The 23,772-nt window shown below is 41.1% G+C and overlaps 1 protein-coding gene across 1 annotated transcript in view; it reads right to left on the reverse strand.

Moving 5' to 3' along the window:
• Positions 1 to 8,901: 8,901 nt before the first annotated feature.
• The window catches only part of LOC128635700 (low-density lipoprotein receptor-related protein 5), a 1,026,620-nt gene continuing 1,011,749 nt past the window's right edge, over positions 8,902 to 23,772 (reverse strand). Inside the window, exons 17-18 of the mRNA XM_053688826.1 lie at positions 9,153 to 9,389; positions 8,902 to 9,080 (exon numbers count right to left, since the gene is read on the reverse strand). Of these exons, the coding sequence (XP_053544801.1) occupies positions 8,902 to 9,080; positions 9,153 to 9,389 (416 nt within the window). The remainder of the gene's footprint in view (positions 9,081 to 9,152; positions 9,390 to 23,772) is intronic.

Raw genomic sequence — 23,772 nt, forward strand, 5'->3', positions numbered from 1 at the left:
TCCCTAAGAATAGGAAAAACAAACAAAGCAAATAACTCCTCCAGGAGATAACAAGGAACTGCAGGTGATGCCATAAAGGCTTGGGACGAAAAAAGGAGAAACTGTGTGAATGCTCAGACAGAATCATCCTGGGAGACATAGGCTCAGAAGTAACACGCTCTCTCTATCTCAAGAGATCCAGCGAGAAACATAAAAAACATATAATAATAGTGTCTTTACAAGGTACAACTGAGATTAAATGCAACTGTCACTTTAAGAAGCACAGATGAATATTGCATACTGAAAATGAGAAAAAAGTATAGTATCAGGGAGAGATATTAAATAATAAATTATACTCCCATAATCTCTATAAAAATGTTTCCAAACATAACACCCAAACACAGGACAGATAATATTGTATATAAATTAAAATATATATAATAGAATCAGGGAGAGGAGGATATTAAATAATAACTAATTAATGTCCCCCATCAGTTTAATAATAGCAAAACCTCCCAAAAAGCTTTTATACAACCGTCCACACAGGACCGTTCTATTTCACAAAAACTGAGGGATGGAAAATCAACTCCGATCGCAACCGAGTAAACTGAGTTGCATGATTACAAAACCCGGAGAGACATGGCACCGCATCTCCCTCACAGTGAAGGAGACGGGGACACCACAGCAGCAAGGTAATGAACATCCATTCTAGCATCGCACTTCATTAACCAGCTGAAGAGACTATTAATGTCTCAAAAACAAGACATACCTTCTGCCCCTGACAATAAAGATTCAAAAGACAAGAATCCCCCAACATTGAGCGCAATAGAAGCGCGCCAACACGCTACACATAAGGGAGGGTCTAAAAAGCACCGCAATGGCGTCCTCTCTATTAACACTGAAACGCACACTTATTACTGCGCTATAGAGAGAAAAATGTTAACACTGCAATGTTCTACAAGCATAAAGAAAATAAACAACAATTAGAGAAATCATTTACCCCCCTAGGAACCTCTTACATGAATATATAATAGCTTAAATATAAAAACAGGGGATTCACATTAACCACTAGCCTCCTGCCACCATAAAGTGCCTGCATCCTGCCAAACATATCCTTAACACAGGATATATATGTCCCACATAACGTTGCAGAGAGGTTCTTAACCCTTTTAGTGCCAATCTCCCAGTCCCAGAAGACAAAAAGGCACTTACCTGCATTCCAGCCGTCAGACGACTCACAAAGTATGAGAGGATGCCGCTCCTCACAGAAACCTGTGTAAAAAGAAAGACAGAGTAAACTTACTCAGGCTTTCTATACCAGGGCAGCAATATGTTAGGAAAACGCAGCAAAGCCCTCTTTACAAGTTCCTAACTGTTTTAAAGCCACCACAGCCCCGCTAAAGAGACTAACGTGGAGTCCAGCTAGACCCAAATTGTGATGGAAGGCCAGAGCAATCATGCCCAGACTTAAAAATAAAAAAATCTTGATAGAAGAATCATAACCAGGAGACCTAATTACTTCACCTCCTCCTTGCACTAGAGGCAAAGAGAATGACTGGGGGATTGTGGGTAGACAGTGATATTTATCAGCTTTGCTGTGGTGCTGTTTGCCTCCTCCTGCTGGCCAGGAGTGATATTCCCAACAGTAATTGATGATGATCCGTGGACTCACTGTGTCATTAGAAAGAAACATAATTTATGTAAGAACTTACCTTTTCTTTCATGGTGGCGAGAGTCCACAAGCTAGTTACTGATGAGATATACATTCCTACCAGGAGGGGGCAAAGTTTCCCAAACCTCAAATGCCTATAAATACACCTCCCACCTCACTCATACCTCAGTTTAACGTACAGCCAAGTTAGTGAGGTCTATAAGAAGTAAAAACATAAAAAAAGGGGAACAGGATAAAAAATGAGCTTTATACAAAAAAATTTATCATCCCCCAAAAATGGGTGGGTCTCGTGGACTCTAGCCACCATGAAATAAATGAATTTATCAGTTAAGTTCTTACATACATTTTTCTTTCATATAGGTGGCGAGAGTCCACAAGCTAGTTACTGATGGGACATAATACCCAAGATGTGGAAGTCCACGAGTAACTATAGAGGGAGGGATAAAATAAAAACAGCTATTTCCACTGAGAAATTAAATCCAAAAAATATTTTTTTCTTAAAAATTCAAAAAACTTAAATCATAGGCACTAGAATCAAACTGAAACAGCTGCCTGAAGAACCTTTCTACCAAAAGTTGCTTCCGAAGAAGCAAAAACATCAAAATGATAAAATTTAGTAAAGGTATGCAAAGAAGACCAAGTGGCTGCTTTGCAGATTTGATCAACTGAAGCTTCATTCTTGAAAGCCCAAGCTGTGGCAACTGATCTGGTAGAATGAGCTGTTATTCTCTGAGGCAGAGCTGCCCCGTCTCCAGATAAGCTTTGTAAATCAGAAGTTTCAACCAAGATGCCAAAGAAATGGCAGGGGCTTTCTGACCTTTTCTGGAATAAGAAAAATAATAAATAGACTAGAAGTCTTTCTGAAATATTTAGTAGCATCAACATAATATTTCAAAGCTCTTACCACATCCAAAGAATGTAAATATCTTTCAAGTAGACGTGTGTTTTGTTTAGTTCTGAATCGAAATTTGGACAAATTTGTCAAATTCGGAGCTTCGGATCGATTCGAATTTTCGAATTACCGTGGCACCGAAACTAACGAATAAATCCGAATTACAGGTGAAACTCGAAAAATTAGAATATCGTGCAATAGTTCATTTATTTCACTAATGCAACTTAAAAGGTGAAACTAATATATGAGATAGACTCATTACATGCAAAGCAAGATAGTTCAAGTTGTGATTTGTCATAATTGTGACGATTATGGCTTACAGCTCATGAAAACCCCAAATCCACAATCTCAGAAAATTAGAATATTGTGAAAAGGTGCAATATTCTAGGCTCAAAGTGTCCCACTCTAATCAGCTAATTAAGCCATAACACCTGCAAAGGCTTCCTGAGCCTTTAAATGGTCTCTCAGTCTGGTTCAGTAGGAATCACAATCATGGGAAAGACTGTTGACCTGACAGTTGTGCAGAAAACCATCATTGACACCCTCCATAAGGAGGGAAAGCCTCAAAAGGTAATTGCAAAATAAGTTGGATGTTCCCAAAGTGCTGTATCAAAGCACATTAATAGAAAGTTATGTGGAAGGGAAAAGTGTGGAAGAAAAAGGTGCACAAGCAGCAGGGATGACCACAGCCTGCAGAGGATTGTAAGGAAAAGGCCATTCAAAAGTGTTGGGGACTTTCACAAGAGCCACCACACACAGACGGATCCTGGACATGGGCTTCAAATGTCGTATTCCTCTTGTCAAGCCACTCCTGAACAACAAACAACGTCAGAAGCATCTTACCTGGGCTAAGGAAAAACAGACCTGGTCTGTTGATCAGTGGTCCAAAGTCCTCTTTTCTGATGAGAGCAAATTTTGCATCTCATTTGGAAACCAAGGACCCAGAGTATGGAGGAAGAATGGAGAGGCACACACTGCAAGATGCTTAAAGTCCAGTGTGAAATTTCCACAGTCTGTATTGATTTGGGGAGCCATGTCATCTGCAGGTGTTGGTCCACTTTGCTTCATTAAGTCCAGGGTCAATGCAGCCATCTACCAGGAAATTTTGGAGCACTTCATGCTTCCTTCCGCAGATAAGCTCTATGGGGATGCTGACTTCATTTTCCAGCAGGACTTGGTACCTGTCTACACTGCCAAAAGCACCAAAACCTTTTTCATTGACCGTGGGATTACTGTGCTTGATTGGCCAGCAAACTCGCCTGACCTGAACCCCATAGAGAATCTATGGGGCATTGCCAAGAGAAAGATGAGAGACATGAGACCGAACAATGCAGAAGAGCTGAAGGCCGCTATTGAAGCATCCTGGTCTTCCATAACACCTCAGCAGTGCCACAGAGGCTGATAGCTTCCATGCCACGCCGCATTGAGGCAGTAATTGCTGCAAAGGGGGCCCAAACCAAGTACTGAGTACATACAGTATGCATGCTTATACTTTTCAGAGGTCCGATATTGTTCTACAGGTATGTACAATCCTTGTTTTATTGATTGCATGTAATATTCTAATTTTCTGAGATTGTGGATTTGGGGTTTTCATGAGCTGTAAGCCATAATCATCACAATTATGACAAATCACGGCTTGAACTATCTTGCTTTGCATGTAATGAGTCTATCTCATATATTAGTTTTACCTTTGAAGTTGCATTAGTGAAATAAATGAACTTTTGCACGATATTCTAATTTTTCGAGTTTCACCTGTAGTTTGGATTTATTCATTACATTCGGATGGCCATGGACTAATCACAATTACACTAATATTATACAGTATATTAGGTTATATCACTCTGCTATGGGTTACATCTAATATTACAGTACATAATACTAGTCTAATACACAGCACATCCAACCTAACACATACCGAACTTCCGAATTTAAGAATCGAATATGAACCAAATACATTCAAATTTATTCGAATTCGAAACAAATGCATTCAAATTCGAATCAATCAGAAAACAAAATTCGAAAACATCTGAATTTATCCGAAAACGAACCGAAACAAATGTTTCCACCGCGCACAAGTCTACTTTCAAGAGTATTTTTAGGATTAGGACACAAGGAAGGAACAATAATTTCCCTATTAATGTTGTTAGAATTCACAACTTTAGGCAAAAATTTAAACAAAGTCCGCAAAACAGCTTTATCCTGATGGAAAAATCAGATAAGGAGACTCGAAAGAGAGCAGACAATTCAGAAACTCTTCTAGCAGAAGAGATAGCCAAGAGGAATAACACTTTCCAAGAAAGCCCATAGAATGCATAGGCTCAAAAGGAGGAACCTGCAAAGTCTTTAATACCAAATTTAGACTCCAAGGGGGAAAGATAGATTTAATAACAGGTTTGATACGAGTCAAAGCCTGTACGAAACAGTGAACATCAGGAAGACTAGCAATCTTTCTGTGAAATAAAAAAGAAAAAGCAGAGATTTGTCCTTTCAAAGTTTTGGCAGACAAACCTTTATCTAACCCACCCTGAAGAAACTGAAGAATCATAGGAATTGTAAATGAATGCCAAGAATAACCATGAGTGGAACACCATGAAATATAGGTTTTCCAAACCTTGTGATATATTTTTCTTGAAACAGGCTTACGAGCCTGTATCATAGTGTTAATCACAGAGTCAGAGAAACCTCTATGACTAAGAACTAAGCATTCAATTTCCATGCCTTCAAATTTAGAGATTTGAGATTTGGATGGAAAAACGGGCCTTGAGACAGAAGGTCTGGTCTTAGAGGAAGTGATCAAGGTTGGGAACTGGACATTCGGACAAGGTCCTCATACCAGAACCTGTGAGGCCATGCTGGTGCTATTAGAAACACATAAGATTGTTCCATTATGATCTTTGAGATCTCTCTTGGAAGAACCAGAGGCGGAAAAATGTAAGCAGGTTGGTAAAACCAAGGAACTGCTAGAGCATCCATCATTTTTGCCTGAGGATCCTTGAACCTGGAGATGTATCTGGGAAGTTTCTTGTTTAGATGAGAGGCCATCAGATCTATGTTTGGAAGACCCCACATCTGCACAATCTGATAGAATACATCTGGATGGAGAGACCACTCCCCGGATGTAGAGTCTGACGGCTGAAATAATCCGCGCCCCAATAGTCTACACCTGGTATATGAATTACAGTGATTAGACAAGAGTTGGATTCCGACCATGAAAGTATTAGAGACACTTCTTTCATTGCTAGGGGACTGCGAGCCCCCCTTTGATGATTGACATATGCCACTGTTCTGACATTGTATGTTTGAAACCGAATATATGGATCTCTCTTTAATAGAGGCCAAGCCTTAAGAGCTCTGAAAATAGCACAAAGTTCTAAGATATTGATTGATAACCTTGCCTCTCGAGGATTCCAAACTCCTTGTGCTGTCAGAGACCTCCAAACAGCTCCCCAACCTGTGAGACTTGCATCTGTTGTGATCACTGTCCAGGTTGGACAAACAAAGAAGTCCCCTTGAACAATAAGTTGTTAAATAAATTTAAGTATATCAGTTGTGATATCTGAGTATAATTCCTGCACCATTGGTGCAACATGCAAAGCTGTAAAGGTCGCATATGAAAACGAGCAAAAAGGATTGCGTCCAATGCTGCAATCATGAGACCTAAAACTTCCATGCTCACAGCCACTGAAGGGAATGATAGAGACTGAAGGTTTAGACAAGCTGAAACCAATTTCAAATGTCTCTTTTCTGTTAGGGATAGAGTCATGGACACTCAATCTATCTGAAAACCTAAAAAGGTGACCTTTGTCTGAGGAATCAAGAAACAGTTTGGTAAATTGATCCTCTAACCATGTTTTTGAAGAAACAAAAGTCGTTTCGTGTGAGATTCTGCTGAATGAAAAGATTGAGCTAGTACCAAGATATCGTCCAAATAAGGAAACACCGCAATAACCTGCTCTCTGATTACAGATAGAAGGGCACCTAGAAGAGCAACAAATTGGTAATGTTTGTTTAGAAAAAGAGAATCTCAGAAATCGATAGTGATCTAGATGAATCGGAATGTGAAGGTAAGCGTCCTGTAAGTCTATTGTGGACATGTAGTGACCTTGCTGAACAAAAGGCAGAATAGTCCTTATAGTCACCATCTTGAAAGTTGGGATTCTTACAAAATAATTTAAAGTTTTCAGATCCAAAATTGGTCTGAAAGAATTTTCCTTCTTTGGTACAATGAATAGATTTGAATAAAAACCATTGTTCCTGTTGTGGAACTAGGACAATTACCCCTGAAAGTTCTAGATCTGAAACACATTTCAGGAAAGCTTGAGCTTTTACTGTTTTTTTTGGAAAACAGGTAAGAAAGAATCTTCCCAAAGGAGGTCTTATTTTGAATCCTATTCCATACCCCTGACAAATTATATTCTGAATCCACTGATTTTGTACAGATACTGTCCAAACTGTTTGAAATAGCTTTAGTCTGCCCCCTACCAGAAGAACCGGCTTGAGAGCTGCACCTTCATGTAGGTTTAAGAGCAGGATTTGGTTTCTTATAAGGCTTGGATTTATTCAATTTTTGAGATGGTCTCCAATTAGAGCCAGAGACCTTAGGGGAAATAGTGGTTTTCTGTTCTCTATTCTGACGAAAGGAACGAAAATGATTGGGAGCCTTAAATTTACCCTTAGATTTATTGTCTTGGGGCAAAAAAACTCCCTTACCCCCAGTAAAAGTGGAGATAATAGACACCAATTGTGAACCAAAAAGATTTTTACCTTGAAAAGGGAGAGATAATAATCTAGTTTTATACACCATGTCAGCATTCCAAGATTTAAGCCATAAAGCTCTTCTAGTTAGAATGGCTAAAGACATGGATTTGACATTGATCTTAATAACATCAAATAAAGCATCGCAAATAAAATGATTTGCATTTTGAAGTAAAACAATGTTAGATAATTCAGAATCTGAAGACAAATGCTGTGCTAAACTGTCCAACCAAAAAGTTGAAGCAGCAGCAACATCAGTCATAGATATAGCAGGTATAAGTATATAGCCAGTATGTAAATATGCCCTTCTTAGATAAGATTCAAGCTTTCTATCTAAAGGATCCTTAAAAAGAAGTACTGCCTTCCATAGGAATAGTATTATGTTTGGCAAGAGTAGAAATTGCCCTATCAACTTCAGGTGTAATAACAGTAGTCTTAAATACAGAATTTAGACAATTACTAGCTTTATAATCTTAAGGTTTAGACTCCTTAATACCCAAAGTAAACAAAACTTCCTTTAAGAGAGAGCGAATATATTCTATCTGAAATAAAAAAGATGATTTGTCTATATCTGTCTCTGAAGTGGCGTCCTCTGAATCAGAGGAAACCCCATCAGTAGAGGATACATTAGTATGCTGAAGGTCAGAACTTAATTCACTAGGTTTAGGAAAATGTTGCAAACCCCTTTTACGTTTATTTGAAGGTGGAATAGCAGTTATTGCCTTCTCTATAGCTGCAGCAATAAAATCTTTAATTTCTGCAGGAATGTTATGTACATTAGACTGAGATGGAATAACAGTGGATGCATTTGTACTCATATATATATTTATCAGCATTTAACAAATAGTCAAAACAAGAGCCACATAATTGAGCTTAAGAAATTAGATCAGCTTTATTACAAAAAACACACTTAGCTTTGGTAGATACGTGTTTAGGCAGCTCAAATCCTATGGTAACATCAGAGGCAGGTTCAGTTTGAGACATAATTGCAAAAAAAAAATGTGAAAAATAAATTAATTTTCTAAATTAATATCCATGCTTCTATACATGATATATATAACAGGCTTGAGAGAATGGGAAACAACGAATATTTATAAAAAAGAAAAACGATTCATAAAATAATGCTGCATGAAAGCTCTCTAAGCGTTTTCTGAGAGCACTGAATGAGCTGGGGGCGGAGCTTATAATCGCAAATTTGGCAACATTTTTAAAACTGAGGTATGAGTGAGGTGGGAGGTGTATTTATAGGCATTTGAGATTTGGGAAACTTTGCCCCCTCCTGGTGGGAATGTATATCCTATCAATAACTAGCTTGTGGACTCTCGCCACCTATATGAAAGAAATAGTGCTGCTATCTAGTGCTCTTGCAAATGGATAAGATTCTTGAAAAACTGCTGCCATATAGTGCTCCAGACACGTGCACGCTCCTGATGTTACCTTCCTTCTTTTTAACAAAAGATACTAGGAGAACAAAGTAACTTTGATAACAGAAGCAAATTAGAAAGTTGTTTAAAATCTGAATCATGAAAGAAATCATTTTGGTTTCCATGTCCCTTTAAATAATATAAAAAGCATCACACAAATAAAACTAATGATTTCCGTGTCAGCCGGTCACTACTACTTTGTAACGGCAGCGATTTACCTGAGGATACAGTGTGGCCTTTGTGCTGGAGGAGCCGCTGGATGACGCCCCTGTTACGTGGTTCCTGTCGTACAAAGGTGCACCACTGCTTCCTCCCATGATGCTCATGGAACTGATCATTGGCTTCCCACAGGAAATACCTGAGTAACAACACAGATGATATGTAAGTATTTCTCACACGTGACAATGACAATGTAGCAATCTCTGCTCACCTGTGTAAGTGCCGGGCTGAGAGCTTCTGCTGGTTATAAAGTTCAGGGGTACATGTGGGGTGCCGCTGATGTACTCATGCGGAAAGGGTCCATTGGGTCCAGTGTATCTCCGGCACACAACACGCTGGCACACAAAATACACACCACCCATGACAAAGACAGTCAGGATAATGCCAATGACAGGGCCTATTGCACTGCTGTGGGATGGTAACTCCTCTGAGAGCGTTTTGTTAGGCTCTGAACAAGGAAACAAAGCACTGGTCAAGAAATATAATATTCAAGGAGATCATGAGACTATGACGACACCACCAGTATAAATAATCAATGACTGCCCTGTCTAGCCCTGACGACTGTCAAAGGTTGGATACAATATCTCTTAGTGATGACAAAAAAATGTATGTTTACCTGAAAAATGTCTTTCTTTCCGGGCATGGAGAGTCCACAATGTCATTCCAATTACTAGTGGGATATTCACCTCCTGGCGAACAGGAGGAGGCAAAGAGCACCCCAGAAGAGCTGTTAAGGGTCATTTCTCTTACCCATAATCCCCAGTCATTCGGCCCAAGGGAAATGGAAAAAGAAGATAACACAAAGGTATAGAGGTGCCTGAGGTTTAACAAAAAAAATCTGTCTCATTTAAGGGTTGGGTCGTGGACTCTCCATGCCTGGAAATAAATAAATTTATCAGGTAAACATACATATTCTTTTCTTTCCTACGGCATGGAGAGTCCACAACGTCATTCCAATTACTAGTGTGAACCAATACCCAAGCTAGAGGACACGGAATGAACAGGGAGGGAGAAGAAGGCAGGAGGACCTAAACAGAAGGCACCACCGTTTGAAGAACCTTTCTCCCAAAAGAGGCCTCAGCAAAAGTATCAAATTTGTACAATTTGGAAAAAGTATGCACAGAGGACCAAGTTGCCGCCTTGCAAATCTGTTCCACAGAAGCTTCATTTTTGAAAGCCCAAGAAGAGGAGACAGCCCTAGTGGAATGAGCCGTAATTCTCTCAGGAGGCTGCTGACCAACATTTTCATAAGCAAAACTAATCATACTTCTCTGGAGGCGGAGCTAACTACGGAGCTGACTGGATGCAGCAGAACTGAGCTCCTCTAAAAATATAAGAAAAACTATCCCATATAAAGCTCTATAACCCCCAAAAAAGTCCCAGCTAACTTACCCCTAGCTAACTACCTAACCATAGATAACAGTTCGTTGGATCTGAAGACTCACGTCGGAGCTCCTGGTGAGCCGGGTGTGATATCTTGGGCTGGCGATACCGCAACAACGGAGGACAGATCCGGCACTGCCTTTACTTCCTGACAACACCAACTATCTCCTCCACCACAATAAGGATCTGAGAACGGCTTGCGGAGCTACACTACACATCAGCTATCCGCCATTCAACTCCTACTCGGGAATCCATCAGAAGCCCGTGAAAAGACGCCATCTTGCCACGGTAGTCATCACGGCACACAGAGTCCAGAGTGTCAGCCGGATTACAGCAATCTGCTTACGGAATCTTCCGGGACTTACACAGTTGTTTTACGAAACTGTAAGTGACTCCTGTTATACACACACAGAAGGTGCCTTTACTGAGCACTAACAGTCCCCACATCATATCAGCTATGATACCGGACTCGCACCACATAAGTAGAATTGGATGACATACTTAACCACAGTGAGGTAGAAGCGGAGGTCTCAATTATACTAAGGGAGCCTATTCTTCATTTACACACTCAGAATTGGACACTGCGCTTCCTACCATAGCGCTCTCAAAGTTTGCCTTTATTAACTAACCCACCAAGTGGAGTCAGTACACCTCTACACCACATATATATGCTCAGGTGGGATCTGAAAAATAAGGCACAACCCTTTTTACCTAACTGGCAATCTAGTCCTGACTGTCTAACACAGGCCGAATCACTGGCATACTCCTCACTAGCCCAACACGCAGGCCTAACCTCTAACATTGCCTCACACAGTCTAACATGGCCTAGACGATAAAGGTACTTTCAGAGCCTTTCCAACTTTGCTCTGTAATAGAATATCACCCTCACCTTCATTGGACTTTAATTCTCCTGAGCATTCTCCAAACGTTTTGCACCTAAGTGCACACTATCTCTTGACAAAGTTAAGCTCCCTAAACCTCCCATCTTCAAATATTTGTCCTTGGTATCCTTGATTAAAGCCTCACTACCTATAGTACTTATAGTTTCCTAGTACCTCTGGGTCTCTCATTTTCACGATTACTCTGATTAAGACTCTGTGAATAGTTAACATCTGGATAGCCTCCTATAAGCATTTATCCTCTGATAATATACCAGCGACCTACTCCAGCCCCCATCCTACCTTTCCCGCAGGCCTTCATTACCTGCGGGTCATATCCTCACTCCCTTTACCCACTTTGCCCATAGGGGGCACCTCCCCAGGAGGGGGACCACATTTAGAAGAACCTTCATTCTATATCTGTGACAAAACTTCTTAGGGACCTCAACCCCACATCTGGCACGTCGAAAGATTGGACCACGCCGCTAGAATTAGCCTAATTTTACTACTAGATTTGTGTGATTAGTTATGCAGTGCTAATTGTCTGACATAAGGGGTGCCGGACAGGCTCTCCCCAGTTTCCTTTTTCCATTAAGGAAGCTACAACCTCAAGTCCTTTTTTATACCTTACGATAAAGGCAAGGAGCAAAGGAATAAACAGGCCCCCTAAGATGGCTCACACCATGAAGAAAAAACAAAAGCATCAAGAGAATCCTAAGAGAACTCTGACAGATCACTTCAATAGTAAAAATCTCTTTGACCAAGATGCATCGGAAGGTGACTAGAGATTCCACCGCTTCCTTTAGAGGAGCTTCTAAATCTGATAACCCATTTTCAGAGTGTTCCATGCTCTCGCAATCATCTATCCTGGATTCCATCAAAGCCTTGTCTGACAAAATGGATGCTCATTATGCCTCCCTTAAGCAATATCTTAAAGGGACAGTCAAGTAAAAAAAACAACTTTCATGATTCATATAGCGGATGTAATTTTAAACAACTTCCCAATTTACTTTTATCTTCAATTTTGCTTTATTCTCTTGGTATTCTTAGATGAAAGCTAAACCTAGGAGGTTCATATGCTAATTTCTTAGACCTTGAAGACTGCCTCTAATCTGAATGCATTTTGACCACTAGAGGGCATTAGTTCATATAGATAATATTGAGCTCATGCACGTGAGTGACCTAAGAGTGAGCACTGATTGGCTAAAATGCAAGTCTGTCAAAAGAACTGAAATCAGGGGGCAGACAGCAGTAGCTTAGATACAAGGTAATTACAGATGTAAAACGTGTATTATTATTACTGGGTTGGTTATGCAAAACCCTTTAAGCAATCAGTCAGTGAACTCAAACGAGATATCTCCTCTCTGGGAGAGCTACAGAGACTTTGGAAAGGAAATAACATAATTTATGTAAGAACTTACCTGATAAATTCATTTCTTTCATATTGGCAAGAGTCCATGAGCTAGTGACGTATGGGATATACAATCCTAGCAGGAGGGGCAAAGTTTCCCAAACCTCAAAATGCCTATAAATACACCCCTCACCGCACCCACAATTCAGTTTAACGAATAGCCAAGTAGTGGGGTGATAAAGAAAGGAGTAAAAAGCATCAACAAAGGAATTTGGAAATAATTGTGCTTTATACAAAAAAATCATAACCACCATAAAAAAGGGTGGGCCTCATGGACTCTTGCCAATATGTAAGAAATGAATTTATCAGGTAAGTTCTTACATAAATGATGTTTTCTTTCATGTAACTGGCAAGACTCCATGAGCTAGTGACGTATGGGATAGCAATACCCAAGATGTGGAACTCCACGCAAGAGTCACTAGAGAGGGAGGGATAAAACAAAAACAGCCATTTTTCGCTGGAATTTTTTTTAATCCGCAACCCAAAATATAAGTTTATTCTCATAAATGAAAAGAAAAACTTAAAAAATAAGCAGAAGAATCAAACTGAAAAAGTTGCCTGAATAACTTTTCTACCAAAAACTGCTTCCGAAGAAGCAAATACATCAAAACGGTAGAATTTAGTAAATGTATGCAAAGAAGACCAAGTTGCTGCTTTACAAATCTGATCAACTTAAGCTTCATTCTTAAAAGTCCACAAAGTGGAGACTGATCTAGTAGAATGAGCTGTAATCCTCTGAGGTGGGGCCTGACCCGACTCCAAATAAGCTTGATGAATCAAAAGCTTTAACCACGAAGCCAAGGAAACAGCAGAAGCCTTCTGACCTTTCCTAGAACCAGAAAATATAAAAAATAGACTAGAAATCTTCCTGTCTTCCTGAAATCTTTAGTAGCTTCAACATAATATTTCAAAGCTCTTACCACATCCAAAGAATGTAAGGATCTCTCCAAATAATTCTTAGGATTAGGACACAAGGAAGGGACAACAATTTCTCTATTAATGTTGTTAGAATTCACAACCTTAGGCAAGAATTTAAATGAAGTCCGCAAAACCGCCTTATCCTGATGAATAATCAGAAAAGGAGATTCACAAGAGAGAGCGAATAATTCAGAAACTCTTCTAGCAGAAGAGATGGCCAAAAGAAACAACACTTTCCAAGAAAGTAGTTTAATGTCCAAAGAATGCATAGGCTCAAACTGAGAAGCCTGTAAAGCTCTCAAAACAAAATTAAGACTCCAAGGAGGAGAGATTGATTTAATGACAGGCTTGATACGAACCAAAGCCTGCACAAAACAATGAATATCAGTAAGTTTAGCAATCATTCTATGAAATAAAACTGAAAGAGCAGAGATTTGTCCTTTCAAGGAACATGCAGACAAACCTTTATCCAAACCATCCTGAAGAAACTTCTAGGAATTCTAAAAGAATGCCAAGAGAATTTATGAGAAGAACACCATGAAATGTAAATCTTCCAAACTCAATAATAAATCTTTCTAGAAACAGATTTTCGAGCTTGTAACATAGTATTAATCAATGAGTCAGAAAAACCTCTATGACTAAGCACTAAGCGTTCAATTTCCATACCTTCAAATTTAAAGATTTGAGATCCTGATGGAAAAACGGACCTTGAGATAGAAGGTCTGGCCTTAATTGAAGTGGCCAAGGTTGGCAACTGGACATCCAAACAAGATCTGCATACCAAAACCTGTGAGACCATGCTGGAGCCACCATTAGCACAAACGATTGCTCCATGATGATTTTGGAGATCACTCTTGGAAGAAGAACTAGAGGCGGGAAAATATAAGCAGGTTGATAACACCAAGGAAGTGTCAAGGCATCCACTGCTTCTGCCTGAGGACATGGACAGGTACCTGGGAGGTTTTTTGTTTAGATGAGATGCCATCAGATCTGTTTCTGGAAGTCTCCACATCTGAACAATTTGAGAAAACACATCTGGGTGGAGAGACCATTCTCCCGGATGTAAAGTCTGATGACTGAGGTAATCCGCTTCCCAATTGTCTATACATGGGATATGAACCGCAGAAAATAGACAGGAGCTGGATTCCACCCAAACAAGTATTCGAGATACTTCTTTCATAGCTTGAGGACTGTGAGTCCCACCCTGATGATTGACATATGCCACAGTTGTGATATTGTCTGTCTGAAAACAAATGAACGGTTCTCTCTTCAACAGAGGCCAAAACTGAAGAGCCCTGAGAATCGCACGGAGTTCCAAAATATTGATTGGCAATCTCGCCTCTTGAGATTTCCAAACCCCTTGTGCTGTCAGAGATCCCCAAACAGCTCCCCAACCTGAAAGACTCGCATCTGTTGTGACCACAATCCAAGTTGGACGAACGAAAGAGGTCGCTAAAATTATAGGATGGTGATCTAACCACCAAGTCAGAGAAAGTCGAACATTGGGATTTAAGGATATTAATTTTGATATCCTTGTATAATCCCTGCACCATTGGTTCAGCATACAAAGCTGGAGAGGTCTCATATGAAAACGAGCAAAGTGGATCGCGTCCGATGCTGCCGTCATGAGATCTAAAACTTCCATGCACATAGCTACTGAAGGGAATGACTGAGACTGAAGGTTCCGACAGGCTGCAACCAATTTCAAACGTCTCTTGTCTGTTAGAGAAAAAGTCATGGACACTGAATCTATCTGGAAACCTAAAAAGGTTACCTTTGTCTGAGGAATCAAATAACTTTTTGGTAAATTGATCCTCCAACCATGTCTTCAAAGAAATAACACTAGTTGATTTGTGTGAGATTCTGCAGAACGTAAAGACTGAGCTTGTACCAAGATATCGTCCAAATAAGGAAATACCGCAATACCCTGCTCTCTGATTATAGAGAGTAGGGCACCTAGAACCTTTGAAAAGATTCTTGGAGCTGTCGCTAGGCCAAAAGGAAGAGCAACAAATTGGTAATGCTTGTCTAGAAAAGAGAATCTCAGGAACTGATATTTATTTGGATGAATCGGAATATGAAGATATGCATCCTGTAAGTCTATTGTGGACATACAATGCCCTTGCTGAACAAAAGGCAGAATAGTCCTTATAGTTACCATTTTGAAAGTTGGTACTCTTACATATCGATTCAAAATCTTTAGATCCAAAACTGGTCTGAATGAATTTTCTTTCTTTGGGACAATGAATAGATTTGAACAAAACCCCCAAACCCTGTTCCTGAAAGGGAACTGGCATGATTACCCCTGATAACTCCAGGTCTGAAACACACTTCAGGAAAGCCTGAGCCTTTACTTGGTTTGCCGGAATGCATGAGAGAAAAAATCTTCTCACAAGCGGTCTTACTCTGAATCCTATTCTGTACCCCTGAGAGACAATACTCTGAATCCAATGATTTTGGACCGAATTGATCCAAACATCTTTGAAAAATTTTAATCTGCCCCCTACCAGCTGAGCTGGAAAGAGGGCCGCACCTTCATGCGGACTTGGGGGCTGGTTTTGATCTCTTAAATGGCTTGAATTTATTCCAATTTGAAGAAGGCTTCCAATTGGAAACAGATTCCTTGGGGGAAGGATTAGGTTTCTGTTCCTTATTTTGTCAAAAGGAACAAAAAAGCTTTAGATTTACCCTTAGGTCTTTTATCCTGAGTCAAAAAAACTCCCTTCCCCCCAGTGACAGTTTAAATTATTGAATCCAACTGAGAACCAAATAATTTATTACCTTGGAAAGAAAGAGATAGCAATCTGGACTTAGAAGTCATATCAGCATTCCAAGATTTGAGCCACAAAGCTCTTCTAGCTAAAATAGCTAAAGACATGGATTTAACATAAATTTTGATAATATCAAAAATGGCATCACAAAAGAAAATTTGTGCTTACCTGATAAATTTGTTTCTTTTTAGACACGATGAGTCCATGGATTTCATCCTTACTTGTGGGATATCGCCTCCTGGTCAGCAGGAGGAGGCAAAGAGCACCACAGCAGAGCTGTATAAATAGCTCCTCCCTTCCCTCCCACTCCAGTCATTCGACCGAAGCTAGGAAGAGAAAGGAAAAGCCAAGGTGCAGAGGTGTCTGAAGTTTACAAAAATTAATAACCTGTCTCAGAGAACAGGGCAGGCTGTGGACTCATCGTGTCTAAAAAGAAACAAATTTATCAGGTAAGCATAAATTTTCTTTTCTTTTTAAAGACACGTTGAGTCCACAGATTTCATCCTTACTTGTGGGATACAATACCAAAGCTATAGTACACGGATGAAAAGGGATGGACAAGACAGGGAACCTAAACAGAAGGCACCGCTGCTTGAAGAACTTTTCTCCCAAAAGCAGCCTCAGCAGAGGCAAAGGTATCAAATTTGGAAAAAGTGTGAAGAGACGACCAAGTTGCAGCTTTGCAAATCTGCTCAACAGAAGCATCATTTTTGAATGCCCATGATGAAGCCACAGCCCTAGTGGAATGAGCCGTAATTCATTTAGGAGGCTGCCATCCAGCAGTCTCATATGCAAAACGGATGATACTCTTCAGCCAAAAAGAAAGAGAGGTAGCCGTAGCTTTCTGACCCCTACGTTTCCCTGAAAAAACAACAAACAAAGAAGACGATTGTCGAAAATCCTTAGTCGCTTGTAAGTAAAACTTTAAAGCACGGACTACGTCTAAATTATGTAACAGACGTTCCTTCTTAGAAGAAGGATTAGGACACAAAGAAGGAACAACAATCTCCTGATTAATATTCTTGTTTGAAACAACCTTAGGAAGAAAACCAGGTTTAGTACGTAACATCACCTTATCCACATGGAACATAAGATAAGGAGAATCATATTGTAATCCCGAAAGCTCAGACACTCTTCGAGCAGAAGAAATAGCAACCAGAAATAAAACTTTCCAAGATAATAACTTAATATCTATGGAATGCATAGGTTCAAATGTAACCCCTTGAAGAACACTAAGAACTAAATTTAAACTCCAAGGAGGAGCAATTGGTCTAAATACAGGCCTTATTCTAGCAATCACCCGGGGAAGGAGAGCAAATGGAGGGAATACATAAGCTAGGCTGAAAGACCAAGGCACTGCCAATGCATCTATCAGCTCGGCCTGGGGATCCTTGGACCTGGAGCCTTATCTCGGAAGCTTGGCATTCTGACGAGATGCCATGAGATCCAATTTCTTCCTGTCCCATCTGAGAATCAGGTTGGAAAATACCTCCGGATGGAGTTCCCACTCTCCCGGATGAAATGTCTGTCTGCTCAGAAAATATGCTGGGATGTGGATTGCTGACATATGGCAGGAGTGAGACTCCACCCACTGTATTATCTTGGCTACTTCTGTCATCGCTAAGGAACTCCTTGTTCCTCCCTGATGATTGATGTAAGCTACCGTCGTTATGTTGTCCGACTGAAATCTGATGAATTGGGCCGAAGCCAACTGGGGCCAAGCCCGAAGCGCATTGAATATAGCTCTCAACTCTAGAATATTGATGGGAAGGGGAGACTCTGCCTGAGTCCATACACCCTGAGCCCTTAGAGAGTTCCAGACTGCGCCCCATCCTAACAGGCTGGGGTCCGTTGTCACTATCACCCATGAGGGCCTGCGGAAGCATGTCCCCTGGGACAGATGATCCAGCGACAACCACCATAGAAGAGAGTCCCTTGTCTCCTGATCTAGATTTATTTGAGGAGACAAATCAGTATAATCTCCATTCCACTGCCTGAGCATGCTCAATTGCAGAGGCCTGAGATGAAAACGAGCAAACGGAACGATGTCCATTGCCGCCACCATCAATCCGATTACCTCCATGCACTGAGCCACTGACGGACGAGGATTGGACTGAATGATTCGACATGTATTCAGAATTTTAACTTCCTGACCTCCGTCAGGAAAATCTTCATCAAAATAGAGTCGATTAGAGTTCCCAGAAAAGGAACTCTTGTCTGAGGAACTAACAAACTCTTTTCCAGGTTTACCTTTCACCCGTGGGTCCTTAGGAAGGAGAGCACAATGTCGGTATGGGACCTTGTCAGTTGAAATGATGATGCCTGGATTAGGATATTGTCCAGATACGGCGCCACCGCGATGCTCTGCGGCCTTAGAACCGCAAATAAAGACCCCAGAACCTTTGTGAAAATTCTGGGCGCCGTGGCCAGACCGAAAGGGAGAGCCACAAACTGAAAATGTTGGTCCAGAAAAGCAAACCTTAGGAACTTGTGATGATCTCTGTGGATAGGAACATGAACAAATGCATCCATTAGATCCACCATTGTCATAAATTGACCCTCCTGGATTAATGGGAGAATGGTACGAATAGTTTCCATCTTGAAAGATGGAACTCTGAGAAACTTGTTTAGACTCTTGAGATCTAAAATAGGCCTGAAAGTTCCCTCTTTTTTGGGAACTACAAACAGATTTGAATAAAACCCCTGTCCCTGTATTGGAACGGGACAGATTACTCCCATAGAGGAGAGGTCTCTTACACAGTGTAAGAATGCCTCTCTTTTTATCTGGTCTACAGATAATCGTGAAAGAAGAAACCTTCCTCTGGGGGAGGAATTTCTGAACTCCAGTTTGTATCCCTGAGACACTATCTCTATTGCCCAGGGATCCTGAACATCTCTCATCCAAGCCTGGATGAAGAAAGACAGTCTGCCCCCTATTGGATCCGGTCCCGGATCGGGGGACAACCCTTCATGCTGATTTGGGAGCAGCAGTAGGCTTCTTGGATTGTTTACCCTTGTTCCAAGACTGGTTTGGTCTCCAGGTAGACTTGGTTTGCAAATAGTTACCTTCCTGTTTAGAGGAAGAGGATGGGGGAATTCCCTTGAAGTTTCGAAAGGAACGAAAATTACTCTGTCGACCTCTCTGCTTGGATTTCTTATCCTGAGCGAGAAGATGACCCTTACCTCCCGTGATGTCAGAAATAATTCCCTTCAAGTCAGGACCGAACAGGGTCTTTCCCTTGTAAGGAATAGCCAAAAGCTTAGACTTTGATGACACATCCGCAGACCAAGATTTCAACCACAAGGCTCTGCGTGCTAAGATGGAAAACCCTGAAATCTTAGCCACCAATTAGGAGAAGCATCCGTAATAAATGAATTAGCTCATTTAAGAGCTTTAATCCTATCCTGTATCTCTTCTAAAGAAGTCTCAGTTTTAAGAGATTCCTCCAGAGCATCAAACCAATAAGCAGCCACACTTGTAACCGTAACAATGCAGGCCGCCGGTTGAAATAGCAACCCGTGATGAACATAAATCTTTTTAAGAAGACCCTCCAATTTTTTATCCATAGGGTCTTTGAAAGCATAACTATCCTCGATAGGAATAGTAGTTCGTTCAGCCAAGGTGGAAATAGCTCCTTCCACCTTAGGTACCGTCTGCGAAGAGTACCTAATAGCATCAGCTATAGGGTACATCTTCTTAAAAACGGGAGAAGGAGAGAATGGAATACCAGGTCTCTCCCATTCTTTAGCAATAATCTCTGAAGTTCTCTTAGGAACTGGAAAAACATCAGAATAAGAAGGGACTTCTAGATATCTGTCCAACTTACTAAATTTCTCTGAAGGAACCACAATTGAATCGCAGTCGTCCAGAGTCACCAAAACCTACCTGAATAATAGGTGGAGGTGTTCCAGTTTAAACCTGAAGGAAACCACTTCTGAATCTGTCACAGGCAAGACGCTTCCTGAGTCAGAAAGTTCACCTTCGGATAGGACCTCCATACCCTCCAATTCAGAGCTCTGGGAGGGTATATCTGAGTTCACCATTAAAGCATCAGAAGCTGTATTGATCACGTGGGTTTCCTTCCTTCTACGTTTGCCATGGAATACAGGAAAGGCAGATAACGCATCTGAAAGTGTAGATGACATAACAGCCGCTATGTCCTTTAAAGTAATTGCAGCAGAAGCTGCAGAGGAACTTGGCTCCGCTTGAGCAGGCGTTAAGGGCTGTGATGCCTGGGGAGAGAGTTGCGGCATACTCTGTATCTCATCAGTAGAGCCCTGAGAAGCATCCGCTGTAGCCAATTTTTTATCAAAGAAAATTTGCTCTCTAAACTAAAGTGCCCTCTCAATGCATTAGGGACAAAAAGTAACAGGTTCCACATTGGCATTTAAACACATGGAACATGTAACGTTTTGTAGATCTTCCATGATAAAATAAAAGCAGGCAAATTTTGGTCATGGCTCCTTTAAATAATTTATCAATTTAATGCCAGAAAAAGAGAAAGAAAACAGCACTAATATGAGTGCTGTCTGCTAAATTCTCTTAAAACAAACAGTGTACTGTGCCTTTAAAATTTTACTGCACTCAGGAAAAAAAAACTATCAGTTTAAACAAGTAATGAAAAAAAAGCACCAATCCACCTCAACAGCTCTGCTGAGGCGCCTACCTGCCCCCACTGTACACCGACCACAGTCGACTGCGCCCCAAAACTCCTAAAACCGCTTGCACTATTTATAACCAAACGGTCTTAGTGAACAGCTGCCAATGATCGCAATGCCGTGAGAAACAAACAGTGCGGCCTCTTTGTAGCGTGCAAAAGATAACCCCGCCCCTCGTGGGCGGCAATGAAAAAAACCATTCCTTCCGACTCGTAGCCATTTTAAAAAGTATGGCGAATGATCGCCGGGCTCATGCACCAAGCACCACTATGTCACACAGCAGCCCTACACCGGAACTCCAATTTTGGAACTCTGCAAACAAAAAAAAATCCCCAGCATCTCGCCCAGTACCAAAACACAGAATAAATCGTCACAGTAGGAAGCCTTAAAGCATATTATAGCCCCTAGATGTGACTCTCACCCCCACAACTCCTGAACACCCAGGGTACATAGTAATGAGGGGGCCCTGAAAATAAAGTTTATTTCCCCATGAACATATGGGTAACATAATAAGGGTAATATACACAGCCGTTTCTGAGGTAAGAGTGTCCCAGAAAGATAAAAAGCTGCACATACCTCTATGCTGAGCGACAGCATGACCGGTCCCACAGGATCAAGAGGTCTTCTCCCTCCTGCAGTTCTGTGGAGACATACAGGGCCTTAGTTAATATCTGCTAAGACCATCATCTGAAGCGCAGCACTCAATATGGGAGGCACAGTGAGAAGTTAATTCCAACAGTTCCCATTGCTATAAAGCCACCTGTAGCTCTACATTAGAGGCTGACAAGGAATACGGCTACACCCTATAACAAAATAGCACTCACTGGTACCATTTTAAAATAAACACTTGATTGAAGAATCTAAGCTAACACCTCACTTTACCTCTTCCTATCACTAACACAGGCAAAGAGAATGACTGGAGTGGGAAGGAAGGGAGGAGCTATTTATACAGCTCTGCTGTGGTGCTCTTTGCCTCCTCCTGCTGACCAGGAGGCGAAATCCCACAAGTAAGGATGAAATCCGTGGACTCATTGTGTCTTTAAAAAGAAATGAAATTATTAGCATGTTGAATCAACTTAAAGTGAAGGTAAAGTTAGCTAATTAAACTTGTCACCCTAAATGAATAGCACTTTAATTCATCATTTTTTTCAATTCAAAGTATAAATCGAGTTTTAGCCTTTTATACTTACTTTAGTTCAATCCGTAAATACAACCTGTCTTTTTTTTTTTTTTTGATGGCAGGTCACGTTTTTTCAGCACCCAATTGACAATCTGGCCGTTAGGCGGCCGTCAACCTACGTCATCCGACTCCTGGATGATCTGCGCATGCGTTTACATTATTTCTTGGACTTGTAAGACAAGTGCGCTCCCGTTTTGCGCATGCCTATTGCAATCATGAATGATTTGCATTAACACGGAGAATGACGCCAGCGCATTATGAAAACATAGTATATCACCGCATGTGCATTGCTGAGAGTAGTCGACGCAATGCACATGCGCAATTTATAGGATCCTTGTGAACTCGCTTTGGAGACACGTATAGAGCGGGTGGGACCGCTCTATACGTCACTCTCTCCAAGATAAGGAAATAGCTAATGGGAGGAGTAAGGAACATAACGTGGGGTAATATAAACCTTTATTTTTACATACACTTATAATGCATTCTGTAAAAAAAAGTTAGCGATTGCATTTTTTTAACTATGACTAATTCATTAGGGTTTATAGATAGGTAAAACTTTACCTTCACTTTAACAATGCTAGACAAATCATGATCCGATACTTGTTGCGCTAAAGTTTCCAACCAAAAAGCATTGGCGGATACAGGGGGGAGGGGGGCAACGGGGCAATTGCCCCCCCCCCGAGATGAGAATATAGTGAGAGAGGGCTTCCCTATTCCCTATTCCGCCGGCGCCGCACCGCCGCCAGGGTAACGTGCGGGCTGTCAGCTATCGCGGCACTGCTGAGCGCCGGTGACATCAAACGCCGGCGCTCAGACTCAGCGCGGTATATATTAGTGGGGGGAGGGGAGCTGCATGCGGAGTCGGAGGAGCCGCGGAGACCGGAGACAGTACTGTGACTGTGTGTCCTGAGCAAAGCCACAGCCAAGCCACAGCAGCCACAGCGCTACTAGTCACGACTAGCCCCTGAACCCTAGCCTGGATTCCTGGACCAGTAACCAGGTAGTGTAATTTTGGGACATAAAAATTATTATTAAAATGCCTGCATGGTCAGGGTCTGTGACTATAAACCAAATAAAAAAAAGACCCCACCACTATTCACTTTATACCCCCAAACATTAGCCACAATATCTCTCTTTCTCTTTATATATATTGATTGAGCTGGCCATGGGGCAGTGGTCACAGCAGGGGAAAGCTTAATGACACCCTTATAGTGATCTATCTCCTGGTCACCCAACCATGCTGCATAGACTTTCACCTCTCCTCCTGCAGACTGCCATCCACCTATGCACAGACTGCCACCTTTGCTGTTCACCTAACCCTGCATAGACTGCTACCTTCCCCTGCAGACTACCAGCTACCCAATGCATAGACTGCCATCTCCCCCTGTACACCCAGCCCTGCATAGACTGCTACATCACCTTGCAATTTGAAGATTATTTTAATAATTTACAGGTTAGAAACAAATTAAGATATTATTTGTTTTGTGTATATGCTATAAAAAGATGGATAACAGGTATATTAAATTAACACTGTACTCACTATTGCAACTGCAGTTGTTATAGTGCCTACAGTAATTCCACCTTGGTCCCAAGCTCAAAAAATATATATTTTAATATTTCAAAGGCTTGGA

Source organism: Bombina bombina, chromosome 7 (assembly GCF_027579735.1).
Source record: "Bombina bombina isolate aBomBom1 chromosome 7, aBomBom1.pri, whole genome shotgun sequence".
Classification (NCBI taxonomy): domain Eukaryota; kingdom Metazoa; phylum Chordata; class Amphibia; order Anura; family Bombinatoridae; genus Bombina; species Bombina bombina.